The sequence below is a fragment of the Perognathus longimembris genome, chromosome 14, assembly GCF_023159225.1.
Source record: "Perognathus longimembris pacificus isolate PPM17 chromosome 14, ASM2315922v1, whole genome shotgun sequence".
Taxonomy (NCBI): Eukaryota; Metazoa; Chordata; class Mammalia; order Rodentia; family Heteromyidae; genus Perognathus; species Perognathus longimembris.
The window spans coordinates 41,502,115-41,519,100 of record NC_063174.1 but is presented as its reverse complement, the minus strand read 5'-3'; the positions used below and the strand labels follow the sequence as shown (position 1 = coordinate 41,519,100).

The following is a 16,986-nucleotide window of genomic DNA, read 5'->3' as shown; positions in this document are numbered from 1 at the left end:
TATATGCACATACCCAGCAAAGGTACTTTTCCATAGCCTACCTATCATCTCGGGGGCGGCGTTCTCTATCAAATCGATCTCGTTCATAGTCAATAATACGATCTCGGTCTCGATCTCTATGTGGCTCTCGATCTCTTTTAAAATCTCGATGATCTGCTATGATATTACTCTGACGATCAAAGTAGGGTTCACGATCTCTGTCTCTATCATAGCGATCACGTTGGCCTATATGCTCTATGAAAACAATACAAAAGTAAAATTTATGTCCATGCTCAGAAATATAAGCAAAAAAAGTACAAATCTAATAACATTAAGATCCTAAAATTCAATTTAGGGGTCTTTTAGCTATTTCAAAGGAAGGCATAGATAATCTCACTAGAAGGAAAAATCATTAATAGGCCATAAAATTAAAGTTTAAAAATACTCATCTCTCTGGGAATCCTACCTGTCTCAAAGTTTGATCTTTCAGGTAGTGGATCTGGGCGTAGAGTTATTCTTTCTCCATATGGTATTTGTTCAACTTTATTAGTGGACATATCTGATAAATAAAACCAGAAATAAAATATAGTTGTAATAGAGAACCTTAAGAAAACCAAAGCTCAAGTTAGTTATATTGTAGAAGCTAGACATGGTAGCACATGACTATAATCCTAGCACTCAAGATGCTGAGGTAGGAGGATCAGGAGTTCAAGGTCAATCTGGGCTACATAATGTGAGTTGTAAACCTGCAGCCCAGCTTAGGCTACAATAGTGAGACCTTATCTTTTAAAAGCAAGCAAACAACAAAAACCTCTATAAAGAACCAATTCCTGTACAACTCCAAATACAAGTTCATTGTTATTACTCACCCCGACCATGACCGTAATCAACTGTCTGCTGTACTGGTGGCGGTTTGGACATTGGTGGCATACCCATAGGCATTGGGCCTGGAGGGGGAATGGAAGAGTGAACAGGTGGAGGTGGTAATACTGGAGCAGATGGAATTGGTGCAGTGTCTGACTTAAATTCTGAATTTAGTCCTTGTTCGTCATTTGTATCCCAGAGCCCATAGAAAGAATCTTCATCCCAGCGCTCCTGTTCCACAGCTGATGGTGGTGGCTTCATGATTGGAGGAGGAGGCGGCGGGGGAGGAGGAGGAGGCAGAGGTGGAGGTATAGGCACAGGTGGCCTAGTCATAGGAATAGATGATCTTGCTGGTGGAACAGATGGTCTTACAATTGAACCTGGTGGCTTACCCATAGGAAGGGGTGGTCTATAAGACCCTGGAGGCTAGAGAAGAGAGTATATTGCTTAGCAAGCATACTATCACATTGTCACAGGTCAATGGAAATTGAAATCTGATTATCAATTCATTAAAAAATTAATAAATTAGACTCATTCAAACTTTAAATTTTTGTGATTTAAAAGACACCAATAGGCCAGGTAACCAGTAGCTTAGAGTTGTAATCCTACCTGCTCACGAGGCTGAGTAATCACAGCCTTGAGCAAAAAAACTAAGGAACCACAGTGTGCAGGCCTCGAGTTTTAGGTTCAGTACTGGCAAAAAAGACATCAATGGAAAAACGTAAAGACAAATGATACAGGAGAAAATACACTAAAATATTCTAACTAAGTTGAGTTCAGAACATATACAATGCATAACTCAATAATAAGACATATAAAAATATGTAAGGGCAAAAGATTGACATTTCTTCAAAGAAAGCATATAAGTGACCAAGATGCACATGAAAAGATGCTGTCAACATCATTAATCATTAAAAACAAACAAACGAGGGGCTGGGGATATGGCCTAGTGGCAAGAGTGCTTGCCTCGTATACATGAGGCCCTGGGTTCAATTCCCCAGCACCACATATACAGAAAATGGCCAGAAGTGTCGCTGTGGCTCAAGTGGCAGAGTGTTATCCTTGAGCAAAAAGAAGCCAGGGACAGTGCTCAGGCCCTGAGTCCAAGCCCCAAGACTGGCCAAAAAAAACCCAAAAAACAAAAAACCGAAAACCACAATGAGATTCCATTTCATACTAATCAGAATGGCAATAATTAACAAAAGAGACAAAACCAATGGTGATGACGATATCTCAAAAGAATGTAGCAGTAGTACTTTTAACTAGACACTATGTTGAAAATGAAATATACAACTTGTGGGTGGGTATGGGAGGGAAAAGCTGGGAGAGAGCAAGGGAAGGGGTGACACTGTCCAAAAAGAAATGTACTCTTTATATCACCTTTGTAATAATTAAATTTTTTTTTTGCCAGTCCTGGGGCTTGAACTCAGGGCCTGAGCACTGTCCCTGGCTTCTTTTTGTTCAAGGCTAGCACTCTACCACTTGAGCCACAGCACCACTTCTGGATTCTTCTATACATGTGATGCTGAGGAATCGAACCCAGGGCTTCACCAGTGTGATGCAAGCAACTCTACCACTAGGTCATAGTCCCAGCCCCTTAAAATTTTTTTCAAAAAGATTATCTCAGACTGTGAAAGGAAATATGAAAAATGGTGCCACTTCTTTGGAAGATAGTTCTCCAGTTTCTTAAGAAGTAGTTAAATATGATATTCCTTGATATCTATCCCAGAAAAACAAAAAATATATGTTCATTCAAAGACTGGCACACAAATACAGCAGCACTGTGTCAATCTACTGGTGAATGCATAAACAGAATATGGTATGTCCATACAATGGATATTATTCAGCAATAAAAAGAAAATATACTGATTGATGGTATGACATGGAGGAACTTGAAAGCAAGTTCAATAAAAACACTGAAAGAGGGCTGGGAAAGTGACTTAGTTGGTATAGGGCTTGCCCAGCATGCATGAAGCCCTGTGTTCGATTCCTCAGTACAAAACAAACAGAAAAGGCCAGAGGTGGCACTGTGGCTCAAGTGGCAGAGTGCTAGCCTTGAGCAAAAAGAAGCCAGAGACAGTGCTCAGGTCCTAAGTTCAGGGCCCAGGACTGGCAAAAAAAAAAAAAAGAAAGAAAGAAAGAAAAGAAAAGAAAGTTGCCAGGGATGGGGAATAAAAATAAACTGACACAAAAATAAACTTGCACAAAGATCTTATTGGAATAAAATATAAAACTGGATTATAGTAACATGTGGTTTAGTGAATTTAGTTTTAAAATCATTGGATAGTACATATAAAATGGAAAGTCTATGGTAACAAATTTAAAAAGGGGGTGGGAGGTAGAGCTGGACACCAGTGGCTCATGTGTATAATTCTAGCTACTCAGGAAGCTGAGATTTGATAATCATAGTCTAAAGCTGGCCCAGGCAGGTAGTTCTTTGAGACTCTTATCTCCAATTAGCCACTAAAAAGCAAGAATTGGTGCTTTGGCTGAATTGGTAGAGCACTATCTCTGAGCATCAAAAGGAAAGCACTTGAGCCTTGAGTTCAAGCCCCCATAGTAACATCAAAACAAAACAAAATAAAAAACGGGGGGGGGGGGGGATGAATTTAACACTATCATCCCTTCCAAGAAGGTATGGCATGTACTCTCTTCTCTGACTTTAGAGTCAAATATCATAGGCCCATTCCAAACTCACTCAATTTCTGTGGATGCCATTCTGCTACACATTTCAGATTTAAAAAAACTACAGCCTGGGAAGGGTGTGGGAAGAAAATGAGGGGGGTGAAGAGTAGTAGTAAGAAAATGGTTAAAAAAAAGAAGATGGTTGACAGGTACAGGGGACATGTAGCTGGATAGTGGGAATTTCTAATCTTCTGACGCAGCAGGATAACTATGGTAATAATTTTTTTGTATGTACTTTGATAGGTGCAATGTCTCCAGGCCTAGATGACAACTATTAATGGAATATTTTCAAAACAGCTAGTAAGGAAGGACTTGAATATTCTTTTTTTTTTGGTGTCAGTAATAGGGCTTGAACTCAGGGGTGCTATCCGCTATCCCTTAACCTTTTCACTCAAGGTGGGTGATGCTCTGCCACTTGAGGCACAGCTCCATTTCTAGGTTTTTGCTGATTGGTTTTCAAAGTAAGAATCTCTTGGACTTTCCTGTCTGGGTGGCTTTGAACCTTCATGTTCAGTTTTCAACCTCCTGAGTATCTAGAATTACTTTTTTTTTGTTGGTTGTAGGGCTTGAACTCAGGGCTTAGGTGCTGTCCCTAAGCTTTTTTGCTCAAGGCTAGCGTTCTACCACTTTGAGCCACAGCTCTCCTTCTGGTTTTCTGGTGGCTAATTAGAGAAAAGAATCTCATGGACTTTCCTGCCCAGGTTGGCTTTGAGCAATGATCCCAGATCTCAGCCTCCTGAGTAGCTAGGATTACAGGCATGAGCCACCAGGAGCCAACTTGTACATTTTTTTTTCTTTTCTTTTCTTTTCTTTTGGGTGCTGGTCATAGAGCTTGAACTCAATGCCTGGGTATTGTTCCCTGAACTTTGGCTCAAGACTAGCACTCTACTACTTGAGCCACAGCATCACTTCTGGCCTTTTCTGAGTAGCTTACTGGAGGTAAGTGTCTCAGGAACTTTCCTACCCTGGCTGGCCTGGAACCATAATCCTCAGATTTCAGCCTCCTGAGTAGCTAGGATTACACGTGTGATTGTATATTTATTTTTAATACAAAGAAATTATAAATGGGGCTGAGAATATGGCCTTGTGGCAAGAGTGCTTGCCTCATATACATGAACCCCTAGGTTCGATACCCCAGCACCACATATATAGAAAATAGCCAGAAGTGGTGCTGTGGCTTAAGTGGCAGAGTGCTAGCCTTGAGCAAAAAGAAGCCAGGGACAGTGCTCAGGCCCTGAGTCCAAGGCCCAGGACCGGCAAAAAAAAAAAGGAAATTACAAATGTCTGAGGTGACAACTATGTTAATTACTCTGATCTGATGTATATATGAGTTAAATGTCATGACACCCCATAAATATATAACAACTATATATCAATTAAAAATAATAAAATGTTAAAAACACAAAGTCTCTATGAGCCGCATGGTGGTATAAGTCTATAATCCCAGCATTCAGAGAGGCTAAGGCAGAAGTATCAAGAGTTTGAGGCCAGCATGAGTTTAAACAACCAAACTCTCTCAAAAACCAATGCAATGAAACTATTACATTAATAGATGATGGTTATAAGATGTTATAAACTACTTAAAAGATTACAGGATTTTTTTTTGTCAGTCCTGGGTCTTGAACTCAGGGCCTAGGCACTGTCCCTGAGTCTCTCCGTGTTCATGGCTAGCACTCTAGCTTTTGAGCTACAGCACCACTTCTGGCATTTTCTGTTTATGTAGTGCTGAGGAATCGAACCCAGGGCTTCGTGCATGCTAGGCAAGCACTCTAACACTAAGCCACATTCCTAGCCCTACAGGATTTTTTTTTTAAATGCCAGTATTATGGCTTAAACTTAGGACACTGTGTTCTTACTCAGATTTTTCTGCTTATAGATAAGGCATACCATCACTTCTCACTTTTTGCTGTTTAATTGGATATAATCTTTCAGATTTATTTGCCTCCTCTGGCTGGTCCTGAATCTCGACACTCAGATCTCAACCTCCTTCTTCACTAGGTTTATAGGTGTGTGCCAGCACTTTGCTGAGGAATCATTTTTAAAATACCATTTATTCTTTATTTTTGGTCAGGTCAACCAAGTGTCTCTGGCTACCATAGAGCATAAGGATAGTTAAGTAATAGACATAGTTAAGAAAAACTTTATTCCCAGAGAATGACAATGTCCTAGTCTTTAACTGAAGTTTCACACTCAGAATTTAAAATCTCTTGTTATCTAAAATAGGAATCTGATACAATGAAATACATTAAAAAGTGGAAGATTAGAAATGAATACCTAACAAAATAGTTCAGTAAGTTATTGTGAAGCAAAAATAATATAGCATGTAGCAATAATGGAAAATGTTCCTAACTTGCTAAGTGAATAATGCAGAAATGTAGATTTATAAGCTACAACTTCTGCCATTTGCCAAGAGACACAAAAATGAAAAGATGCAGTTTTTATCCTGTGGGTTTTGTTTACCAGGTAATATGACAAACAAAACAGACAACCAAAATACATTATGCTAAAGCCTATGACAGGGACCAGTATACATTGCTATAGAGGTAGTAGATATGAAGGCAATCACACAATTCAGTGAAAGAGAAAATAGTAGAAATGAGTTCTAAAAGACAAACAAGAATTATCCACTTGGAGGAGCAATGTGGGACTAAAGAAGCTCTAGGCCTAGATAACCACATGCACATACAAAGGCATGGAGAAGTATAAGAGTCTGGCACATTCACAGAATTAAGTACCTTCCTGTAGAGGAAGAGAGTGGAGTATAAGCAATGTTAATAAGAGCTAAGGCTAAGCCTGGTGTCAGTGGCTCAAGTCTGTAATCATAGCTACTCAGAAGGCTAAGATCTAAGGATTAAGGTTCAAAGCCACCCTAGGCAGGAAAGTCCAGGAGACTCTTATCTCCAATAAACTACTCAGAAAAGGCCAGAAGTGGTGGTGTGGCTCAAGTGGTAGCGTGCTAGTCTTAAGCATAATGTTCAGGCCCTGAATTTAAACCCCGGGAATGGAAAAAAAGAAAGGAAGGGAGGGAGGGAGGGAGGGAGGGAGGGAGGGAGGGAGGGAGGGAGGGAGGGAGGGAGGGAGGAAAGGAAGGAAGGAAGGAAGGAAGGAAGGAAGGAAGGAAGGAAAAAAGAGCTGTGGTCACAGGACAGAACATAAAAAGCCATGCAAAAGCCTATATTTTATCATGAAAGCAATGAGGAAACACTGAATAATTTCAAAGCCAGGGAGCAACATGGTGATATTTATGCTCTAAAATGTCTATTTTGACCAAAAAAATCACATCCATGCTGCCTAAAGTGGAGTATAGGCATCGTCTAAAATACAAGGGCAGGAAAGAACTTTTTGAAGTGATGCCAATTTCTTTATCTCTTATATGTATTTGTCAAAACTCAAACTTGTAAGATTAAGTGGCGGTACATGTTTTGCATATAAATTATACCTCAAAATTTGATTTAAAAAAATCACTGTTTCTGTGGAGCCATGGCTTAGGCCTGTAAATCTAGCAAATAGTAAGATGACTGCATATGGAAGGTAGGACAGAGCAAAGACATAGGGCTGACTTTCAAATTTTAATGTTAATGTGACTGGGCCATGGTGAGAAAGAACTCAGTGTGAGGAACTATCATGAGGCACATTCTGAACACACTGAATTTGACAGGAGACATGTCTATAGATAGAAACTTTGTTGACAGATGGATGTACACACAGGTCAGGAAACATGACCTGGAGAGTCAACATCATCTCCATACTTAAGCACTGATGTCTATAACTTGTATGAGTGTTATGCTTTAGACAAGCATGGGAAAGAACACTGAGAAATGAAGAGTTAATTTGATGAAACGTTTCAAAGATGGATTTTTCTCCTTCATTGTGTTATAAATTTAGTTGCATTATAACATTTTTTTAAAAGCCCATTACTGGCTTAAAAGTAAACTAGAGAAAAACTAGATAAAGCAAATACCTCAAAGCAAAACAAAGGGAGAACTTAATCACTCAACTCTAACATAAATACCCCTTTTGCTATTATTTGAACAGTATGGGAGAATGTTTTGACACATGATGTTTCATTCCTTACCCAATCTAATAAGGCAGGAAGCATTGTAGTAAGACTTACATCTAGCCCTGAAGCAATAAAAAATAAAGAATATTTGAACAAAAAATTAAAAGAAAAATTCTATAAATCTGCAAACATGAAGCCATGTAGAGTTCAGGTATACTTAGCCTACTTATCAAAACCAGAGGAAAAGGAACATTTCTGCCAAACTTAGAGTTAAAGAAGCTCAAAGGAAAATTGCTATAAGCTTTTACTTTTTAAAAAATTTATATTTTTACAGTGACAATTTATAGTTACTGTAATTTTAAAAATCCAACATTGTAGCAGAAAACATTTCATTTTTTGAACACACATCTTCCCATACCGGATACATCCCTGGTCTTGACGGATTTGGCAATCTTGAGTCCTGAGGTGGTAGGTGGTCTGCCAAATGTAGCTCAGACCCAAAGTCTTTCATCTTTTGAAGTTGTTCTTTCTGTTCCCTGTAAACAAATGAAACTGCCATTGTACTTAAATCCTGTTTATTCCATCCCTAAATGACTTCAACAAATATCAAATTTAAAAAGAGACTTAAAAACTTTGTTCTAAAACCTGCAGTAACTACAGAGCATCTCTAAGGTAACAATCTCTTGCTTTTGAGGAGCTAACATCAGTCATCTAAGACTATAAATAATTAAATTACTGGTGGTGTTCAAGGACACAAACCTGCCTCAGTAGTTTATTCAAATATATTATCTACTTGTCCCGTTTTTCTTTCATCCAACCAAAAGTTCTAATGCCATTAAAAAAAAAAACAAGCTTGAGTCCCATTACAAAATGGTGGCCTGTGAGTAAAACATAGCTTAAGAAGGCTTTTTCATTTGGCTTTCATATAAGTTTTTAAAACTTGAATGATCTACATTATTTACAAAGTAAATATTTCACATATAAGTTCAAAATTTAAAGAGCTTGGCCTACATGCCCACACATTGAGCAGAGTAATGATTTTGGTCTGTCATAACCCACATTCCACTGACTTCTACCTGGCATATTTTCACTCATTTGTCACCTGTCTGGTTGTTGTGGATTTACTTCATGGTCTCTACCGTAGATAGTGGGAATAATTATCAGTCTACGCTTTTAAAAACATTTTATAACCATGAATATTAATTACATAATAACCTTTTTTGGTTTTGTAAGTCCCTAGTTAATTCTTTTTACTTTCCCTGACAATGTTTGCCTTAAACAAATCCAATACCCACCACATTTGCTCTGGACAATTAATTGCTCTTTTACAATTTTATCCTAAGATTTTTGTTTGTTTAACAGTGTAGTAACCCAAATGGACACAGAATACAAAAAGATATTTTCTGCCTCATTAAATATTCCTTCAGCTATTCCTAGACTCTATACAGATACAAAATAACCTGCTAGCATTCAACCATGCTATTATACATCACTCCATATAGTTTAATTATTTTTAGGTTGCCTGGAAAGAGCTTAACAAAAAGAAGAAAATGAAGAAGAAGCAGCTTTTGTTCAGCATTACTACACAAAACAATAGTAGATGAAAAAATAAATTTCTAAAATGCAAAAGAAAGAAACTTTGGTAGTTTAGCAGTGCCAATTAGTTTGGTCTTCACCATAAAAACAAACTTTAGAGCCAGACAGACTGAATTAAAATTCTGGGTCTGCTACTTAATAGCCAAGTAAGTATCATTTGTGAAGTGGGAACTATACTACTTATTTGTATAGGCCTTTGACATAAGGACTTGAGATAGGATGATTAAGATTATAAACACTAGAATGGTCATTAGCAAAGTGCCCAGCACAGAACAGATGTGAATTAAAGTTACCTATAATTTAAAAATGAATAGGCAAATGTTTCATAACATACTTTCACATAATCTTCATGAGTAATCTGGGAAAATTAGAAACCTCAGACACCTTATGACCTAATTAGCCAGAGAAAATGATTCTGTTGCCTGTTTTTTTAAAAATTTTTCCTACAGTAATCTTGCCATATAATATTTTCTTTTCCAGTAATACTAACATTTCAGATATAATTTTAATAGTTATAATACACAAATGGTCAGAATTCTAAAAATGAATCAAACACAATGTATTAGAATCTATCAAATACTATTATTTTCTCAAGCTTACTAATTATAGACTCCTAAGTTCCTCCTTTATGATACAGTTGGTTTAAGGATTAGATGAGTTATTGTATACTGTACAGAGCACTTAGTACAATTCCTCGAACAGTTATGCATGCAATAAACATTAGCTGTGTTATCATTGCTACTACATGGTAAACATTACATAGATACCCATATATAGTTCATTTGGGAGATCCAAATTCTATTCTCAGACTCACAAAGAAAACATTCTAGTTAGTGAAAGATAAAACATCTCAAAAAGAAAGTATTGACAGACAAATCTGAAGACATTTCCAGGTAAATCATTGTTCCAGAGAAAAACAAAGCACTTTCTAGTCATAGCAAAGGTTAGTGAATATGAAGTCTACCAGCTCTACAACAAACTGTCCAACTATAAAAATGAAGTTATACATGAGCCCTGTGAATCCAGTCCCCAAAAAACTGAAGTTTAACACTTGAACCATGCACAGACAAAGCATGCCAACAACACATCTACAGAGGCCAAGAATTGCAATCAATTTGCACATCTCAGATTATTAACACAGTTCCTAAATACCCATCCTAACTCTGAAACAGCACAGAATGACCAGAAATATAAATTGAAAGTATGTGATTTTTAAAAATGAAGTAAAATTATTCCATTCAAGATATATCACATCATTCTTTAAAAAGCAGTCTGGTTTGGACTAAAAGAAATGATCTTAAGGAGTGAACTTACCGAAGCATTTTCAGTTCTTGTGCAGCTTTCAATATGATTTCGTGCTGCCTCTGACTGAGAACCATTACCCCTCCAAGGCCTTGGTCAGAGTCTAAGTTTGCATCGGACCCCATCATTTCAGAGGAATGATGTGAGGAGGGCATATGTTCCGCCATGGGGGAATGTCTATCCACATCAGATGGGTACCATCTGTCTGACAACCGTTCTCTTTCCCAGTCCATTCTTTCAGGAACATAATCTCGCTTTTCCCGCCATGTATCTCCTCTTTCTGGATACTCTCGAATCCTCAACTCACCCCTATCACGGAAATCTCGGTCATACCCATGGTCTCGATTTCTTTCTTCTCTCCATCTATCATCCCGATATCTATCCAAAGGTGGAAGAGGTGGGAGGGGTGGTAAAGGCGGAAGAGATGGAATATCCCGTTCACGAAACTGTGATTCTTGTTCATCCAGTGGTCTCCCATAATCTCTGTCCCACTCATTATCCAAATTTCTATCATACATATCCACGGGTCTTCCAATTCGATCCACATCCCTGTCCAAGTCCCTATCCATTTGGCTACCATAGTCCTCATCCATATCCTGATCTCTCTCCCAATCATCCCACCAGGGACCTCGCCTATCTCCATCATGAGACCTAGATGGTGGAGCTGAGAATCTGTCACCTCTGCTATACTGATCTACCGCATCATCTTGATAGTCACGTTCACACTCTCTCCAGTATCTCTCTCTATCCCAGTCATCAAGTCTTTCTCGTTCCATTGGAGGATTTCTACCATCTAATGGGAACTCTTCATGCCCTCTCTCCTCTCCATGATTCCATGGAGCCCGAGGAGGCTCATCTCGGTGATATGGATATACTTTCTCCCCTCCATCTCCTGGTTCTTGTCTGAATGGACCTCTGTCACGACTGAAATCTGTTCTTCCCTGTCCCTTTTCTCGACTGCCAGGCCCTCGGGGTAGTCCTCTCTCTCTGCTCCCAGCTCTTCTGGGTGGTACTCTTTCCCTACTCCCAGCCCTTCGAGGAGGTCCTCTCTCCTGACTACTGGCCCTCCGAGGTGGTCCTCTTTCCCGACTACCAGCCCTACCTCTCTCCTGGCTGCCTTGGAGACCACCTGGCACTTTCTCCCGACTGCTTCCCGGTCTCACTAACCCTCTCTCTCGGCTTCCTTCTCCTCTGCTCATCTTCTCTCGGCTGTCCTCTCTTCTACCCATCATTTTATCACGAAAGTCTTCTTGCTTGACCAACCCTGGGCCTCGACTGATTGCCTGGCCACGACCTCTGTTTACTAGTCCTTTATCCCGGGTGTCCTCCATTCTGCTTTGACCAGGACCTCTGCTGCTTCTATTGCCTTCTAATCTACTATCTCTGTTATCTGGCTGCAGCAGCCCTTTATCTTGGTTGTTTTCTGAATGGGACAGGTCAATACCCAAAGGTTTAAAATCATTATCTGCAGTTAATGATGATGATGTTGCTACTGCTGCTCCTCCCTCCATGCCCCCTGCTTTTGAGGGAAAAGTAGATTGAGTAGGTACAGGCTTATTTGCAAGGGATATAGGCTGAGTAACAGCTTGGGCTTTGTCCATTTGAGTCTCCAAACTTTGAGAATTCTGGTCCCAATTAGAGGGCTCTATGGACCCTTCCGAGACTTCGCTTTTAGGTGGCTCTTGTTGAGAGTCGCTTAGATTCTCATTTGACTGAGCCGCCTTGGCATCCTTTACATCTGCAGCAATGGAAAATGCAGCTGATTGCATTTTAAAATTCTTCTGCTGGTTACTACTGGTGTCTGCTAATGGTTCTTTGTTTCGTGAAAGAGGCTCTGCTTGTGACTTAGGTTGCTGCTGATGCTGCTGTCCAAAAGTTGGTTTGGGGCCTTTCCACTGTGGTCCACTCTGTCGAGGACTTAGGGATGTATTGGGGGTAATATAAAATTGAGATGCCGGCCCCCGGGGAATCATTCCCCATTTGCTTTTAGTGCCCTCTGCTGGGTGACCTTCATATCTGGGTCTTGGCCCATCGGGGCGATTTCCTTCAAAACGAGGCCCTTTGGGTCTCGGTCCTTCACACCTTGACCCTAAATCCTCAAATCTTCGAGGACCATCAAATCTACAAGTAAAACAAAAGATATTACTCAAGACAGTAAAGCAGAAAAAAATTCTCCATGTAAGAATATTTAAGGCACTCTTGCCTTAGAATTTGTTTATAACAATGACTCTTGCAGTCATTAAACAAATCCCGTGTCATGTCTATCTTAGACCAGCATGTTAAGGCAGCAGTGCTCGGAGGTCTTAGGACTAGCTTTGGAAGTCACGTCAGCAATATCTAATCCACTTAAACACATCTCATGCAGCAAGTCACTCATCTACAGAATTATTAAAAAGTAATTACAAATATCATGCCTTGGTATAGAGAAAACTCACTCATTTTAGATGAAAAAATAAAATCTATAACTATGAGTAGTTTTAGAATTAAAGTATAACTAAAAGCTAAGCATGAAACAATTAGCAAGAGAGTACAAGATAATTGTTAGTATTGAAGGGCCAGCACTGACATCTTCATTAGTGACACAAGTTCTTAAAAATGCAGCCAATCCTAGGAGAGTGCTCTGACATTTAAAAAAGTCTGGACAGAGATGTTTTTGCTATGGACCCAACTTATTCACTGAAGAAATATTTAGCGCACATCCCCCTCCCACTCCCATCACACTGTATTTATTACATCTGTCACTAATTATTAGACACTACATATATAGTAATATATATGTATATGTATATATATATATATTGTTAGCTACAAGAGACACACATATAGTGTAATCTATGCCCTCAAAGGGTTTATTTATGATCAGCTGGAGAGAATACAAGGGCAAATAAGGTATAACAACAACAGTACAAAAAGAGCAGAAGAGGAAACAGTGGTCAAATTTTATCCAGGTGAGAAGAGCATTGTCCAATAAAGGCTCTATACAATCAATAAGTGATGCCTCAATTGAGTCTTGAAAGACAAATTTTCTGAGATTGGGCTGTTGGAATATGTTACAGATGAGGGGGAAAATGGCAGATCTCAGGCTAAGGAAATAATATGAGGAAAGCGTAGAGAAGTACATTCCAGTAGAACATGTCTAGAATCACAAATAGTTTAGCACTGTTTAATTAAGCCAAAGTGGGAGAAAGCCAGGAGAGCTGAGGAAGAGGGAGGAGTAGAAAAGCTGCAAGTTAAGAAATAAGGCAAAGAAAGCTGGGCATTGTTACCTTATGCCTATAACTCTATCTTCTGAGGAGAATGAGATTGAGATGATTGTGATTCAAGCCCAGCCTATGCTAAAAAGGTCATAAAACTTCTTTTCAACCAATAGCTGGGTGTGCCAGTCATCCCAGTTGTAGCAGGAAGTGAAACAGGATGATTACAGTTTAGGTTCATGCCTGGTTAAGAAGCACAACCCTCTTTCAAAAATAACTAATGCAGGCACTAGTGTCTCACTCCTATAATCCTAACTATTCACGAGGCTGAGATCTGAGGACAGAGGTCAGAGCAAGCCAGGGCAGATAAAATAAAAGACTCTCGTTTCCAATTAACCAGCAAAATTCTGAGAGTGGAGGCATGGCTCAAGTGGTAGAGAGTCAGCTGTGAGGAAAAAACCAAATGAGGCTCTTGAAGTGCCCAAGTCCCAGTACCAGTACGAAAGAAGGGAAAGGATGGGAGGTGTGGCTCAGAAGTAGGAAACCTGCCTAGCCAAGGCCCTCTGAAAGAAGGAAAGGAAGAAGGGAGGGAGAGTGGGAGAGAAGCCAAGAGGCAGCCAACCATCAGTATTCCAAAGAGCTGCCTTTTGTAGCCAGAACAACTGGTGATTTGCTACACAAGGCATATACTACCTTTCTACATAGTAGATCCTCTCTATTTTTAGCTAGACAGAATAATTTCCATACTGCAGATTTTTCCTCACCTTCTTTTATGGCTAAAACTTGTAAGCCAAGTTCTGGCCAATGGGCTACAAGTGAACATGTTTCTCACATCCCTCTGGTTTGCCCTTGTAAAGGGAAGGGCATAATCTCTTTACCTTTTTCTTTTTCATGCTGGCTCTGACACAGGGTGAAGCTCCCTGGGCCAATTACACAAAAGCAACATACTAAGAGATGGAGAGATAACCAATCAGCTTGGGTTGCTGATCCATCATATAAATCTGAGAGAGCACTGTTACATTAACTCAGCCAGTTGAGGAGTCTGAAATTACTATGTAAGCAATTAGGGCCCCTAAATTATGATTCAACCTTTAAAAGTTTTCTTTAAAATAAAAATAACATGGGGCTGGGAATATGGCCTAGTGGCAAGAGTGCTTGCCTCCTACACATGAAGCTCTCGGTTCGATTCCCCAGCACCACATATATGGAAAACGACCAGAAGGGGCACTGTGGCTCAGGTGGCAGAGTGCTAGCCTTGAGCAGGAAGAAGCCAGGGACAGTGCTCAGGCCCTGAGTCCAAGGCCCAGGACTGGCCAAAAATAAATAAATAACATAATAATTAAGGTAATAAATAACATAATAATTAAGAGCTAATATCATATTAAATAGAGGAAACAGAAATCATTTCCCCCAAAGTCAAGAATGAGACACGTACATCCATGCCATTCTTATTCATTATGCTAATGGAATTCCTAGCCAGACCAATAAGGTAAGTGAAAGAAATAAAAAGGTATTCAAACAGAAAGGACGAAGTCAAATTGTCCCTATTAGCAGAGGATACTATCTTTACAGATCCCACCAAAATACTTGATCTATCCAGTATCTTTGGAAACATAACAAGCAGTATATTAAAAACAACACTCAAAAGTCAGTAATTTTTTATATATCAATGATGAATACCTTAAGAAATGTGGATAACAATTCCATTTACAACAGCTTCAAAAATTTTAAGATATCTATGTCTTAATTTAATTAAGAAAGTAAAAAGGGGCTGGGGATATAGCCTAGTGGCAAGAGTGCCTGCCTCGGATACACGAGGCCCTAGGTTCGATTCCCCAGCACCACATATACAGAAAACGGCCAGAAGCGGCGCTGTGGCTCAAGTGGCAGAGTGCTAGCCTTGAGCGGGAAGAAGCCAGGGACAGTGCTCAGGCCCTGAGTCCAAGGCCCAGGACTGGCCAAAAAAAAAAAGAAAGTAAAAGATCTCAACAAAGAAATCTATGCAAGAGCAGACACCAGTGGTTCACATCTGTAATGCTAAGCTACTCAGGAGGCTAAAACCCAGTGATTGAGGTTGAAAGCCAGCCCAGGCTTAAAAGTCTACTAAAACTCCATCTCCAATTAATTAGCAAAATGCCAAGATGGAGCTGTGGTTCAAGTGGAAGAGTGCCAGCCATGATTAAACAAGCTAAGTTTGAGGCCCCTAAGGTCAAGCCTGCTTACTAGAAAAACAAAATAAAAGAAGCTACTACCTTTTAGAAAGAAATTGAAGATAACATCAGCAGACTGAAAGACCTTCCTTGCTCATGGATTGGCAAAATCAGTACCATAAAACTAGCCATACTGATAAGAGTAATCTACAGATTTAAAGCCATATATACCACTGAAGCCCAACTATCACCCTTCATAGAATTGGAAAAATGCATATGGAAGCATTAAAAAAAACCTATATAACAAAAGCATTTGTGAGAAAATAAACCACATCGGAGGTATCACAATACCAGATTTCAAAATACAGAATGTGGAGGTGTACATCAAGTGGTAGAGCAAAAAAGCCAAGCAACAAACATTGTGAGCCCCTGAGATCAAGGCTCAGTACTGGACACACACACACACACACGCACGCACGCACGCACGCACGCACGCACGCACGCACGCACTCAAAATCATATAATTGGCAAGGAACCAGTGGCTCATGCCTACAATCCTAACTATTCAGAGTGCTTGAGAGCTGAGGACTGAGGTTCAAAGCCAGTCTGGGGCAGAAAAGTCTCTGACTTTTTTTTTTTTTTTTTTTTGGCCAGTCCTGGGCCTTGGACTCAGGGCCTGAGCACTGTCCCTGGCTTCTTTTTGCTCAAGGCTAGCACTCTGCCACTTGAGCCACAGCGCCACTTCTGGCCGTTTTCTGTATATGTGGTGCTGGGGAATCGAACCTAGGGCCTCGTGTGTCCGAGGCAGGCACTCTTGCCACTAGGCTATATCCCCAGCCCTGCTCAAGGCACTCTACCACTTGAGCTACAGCGCCACATCTGGCTTTTTCTGTGTATGTGGTGCTGAGGAATTGAACCCAGGGCTTTGTGCATGCTAGGCAGGCACTCCACCACTAAGCCACATTCCCAGCCCTCTCAGACTCTTATTTACAATTAACCAGCAAAAAGTTAGAAATGGAGCTATAGCTCAAGCAGTAGAGCATTAGCCTGGAGAGTAAAACATAATATATGTATGTCTGATATACCACGATGAAGCAGGGTACTGGTGACTCACACCTGTTAATCCTAGCTACTCAGGGCTGAGATCTGAGAACTTCAGTTCCAAACCAGCCTGGGAAGAAAAGTCCATGAGACTGGGATCTCCAATTAACCAGTA

The 16,986-nt window shown here is 40.0% G+C and overlaps 1 protein-coding gene across 5 annotated transcripts in view; it reads right to left on the bottom strand.

Moving 5' to 3' along the window:
• Ylpm1 (YLP motif containing 1) overlaps positions 1 to 16,986 on the bottom strand; it is a 73,264-nt gene that overhangs the window by 24,621 nt on the left and 31,657 nt on the right. For 3 of the 5 annotated variants that reach the window (XR_007213197.1, XM_048362327.1, XM_048362329.1), the window contains exons 5-9: positions 10,439 to 12,547; positions 7,935 to 8,064; positions 849 to 1,269; positions 446 to 538; positions 42 to 234 (exon numbers count right to left, since the gene is read on the bottom strand). Coding sequence is in view for 4 of the 5 variants with exons in the window: in XM_048362327.1 (XP_048218284.1) it covers positions 42 to 234; positions 446 to 538; positions 849 to 1,269; positions 7,935 to 8,064; positions 10,439 to 12,547 (2,946 nt within the window). In the remaining variant the exon portion in view is untranslated. The remainder of the gene's footprint in view (positions 1 to 41; positions 235 to 445; positions 539 to 848; positions 1,270 to 7,934; positions 8,065 to 10,438; positions 12,548 to 16,986) is intronic. The other 2 variants (XM_048362328.1, XM_048362330.1) reach the window with 2 other exon arrangements.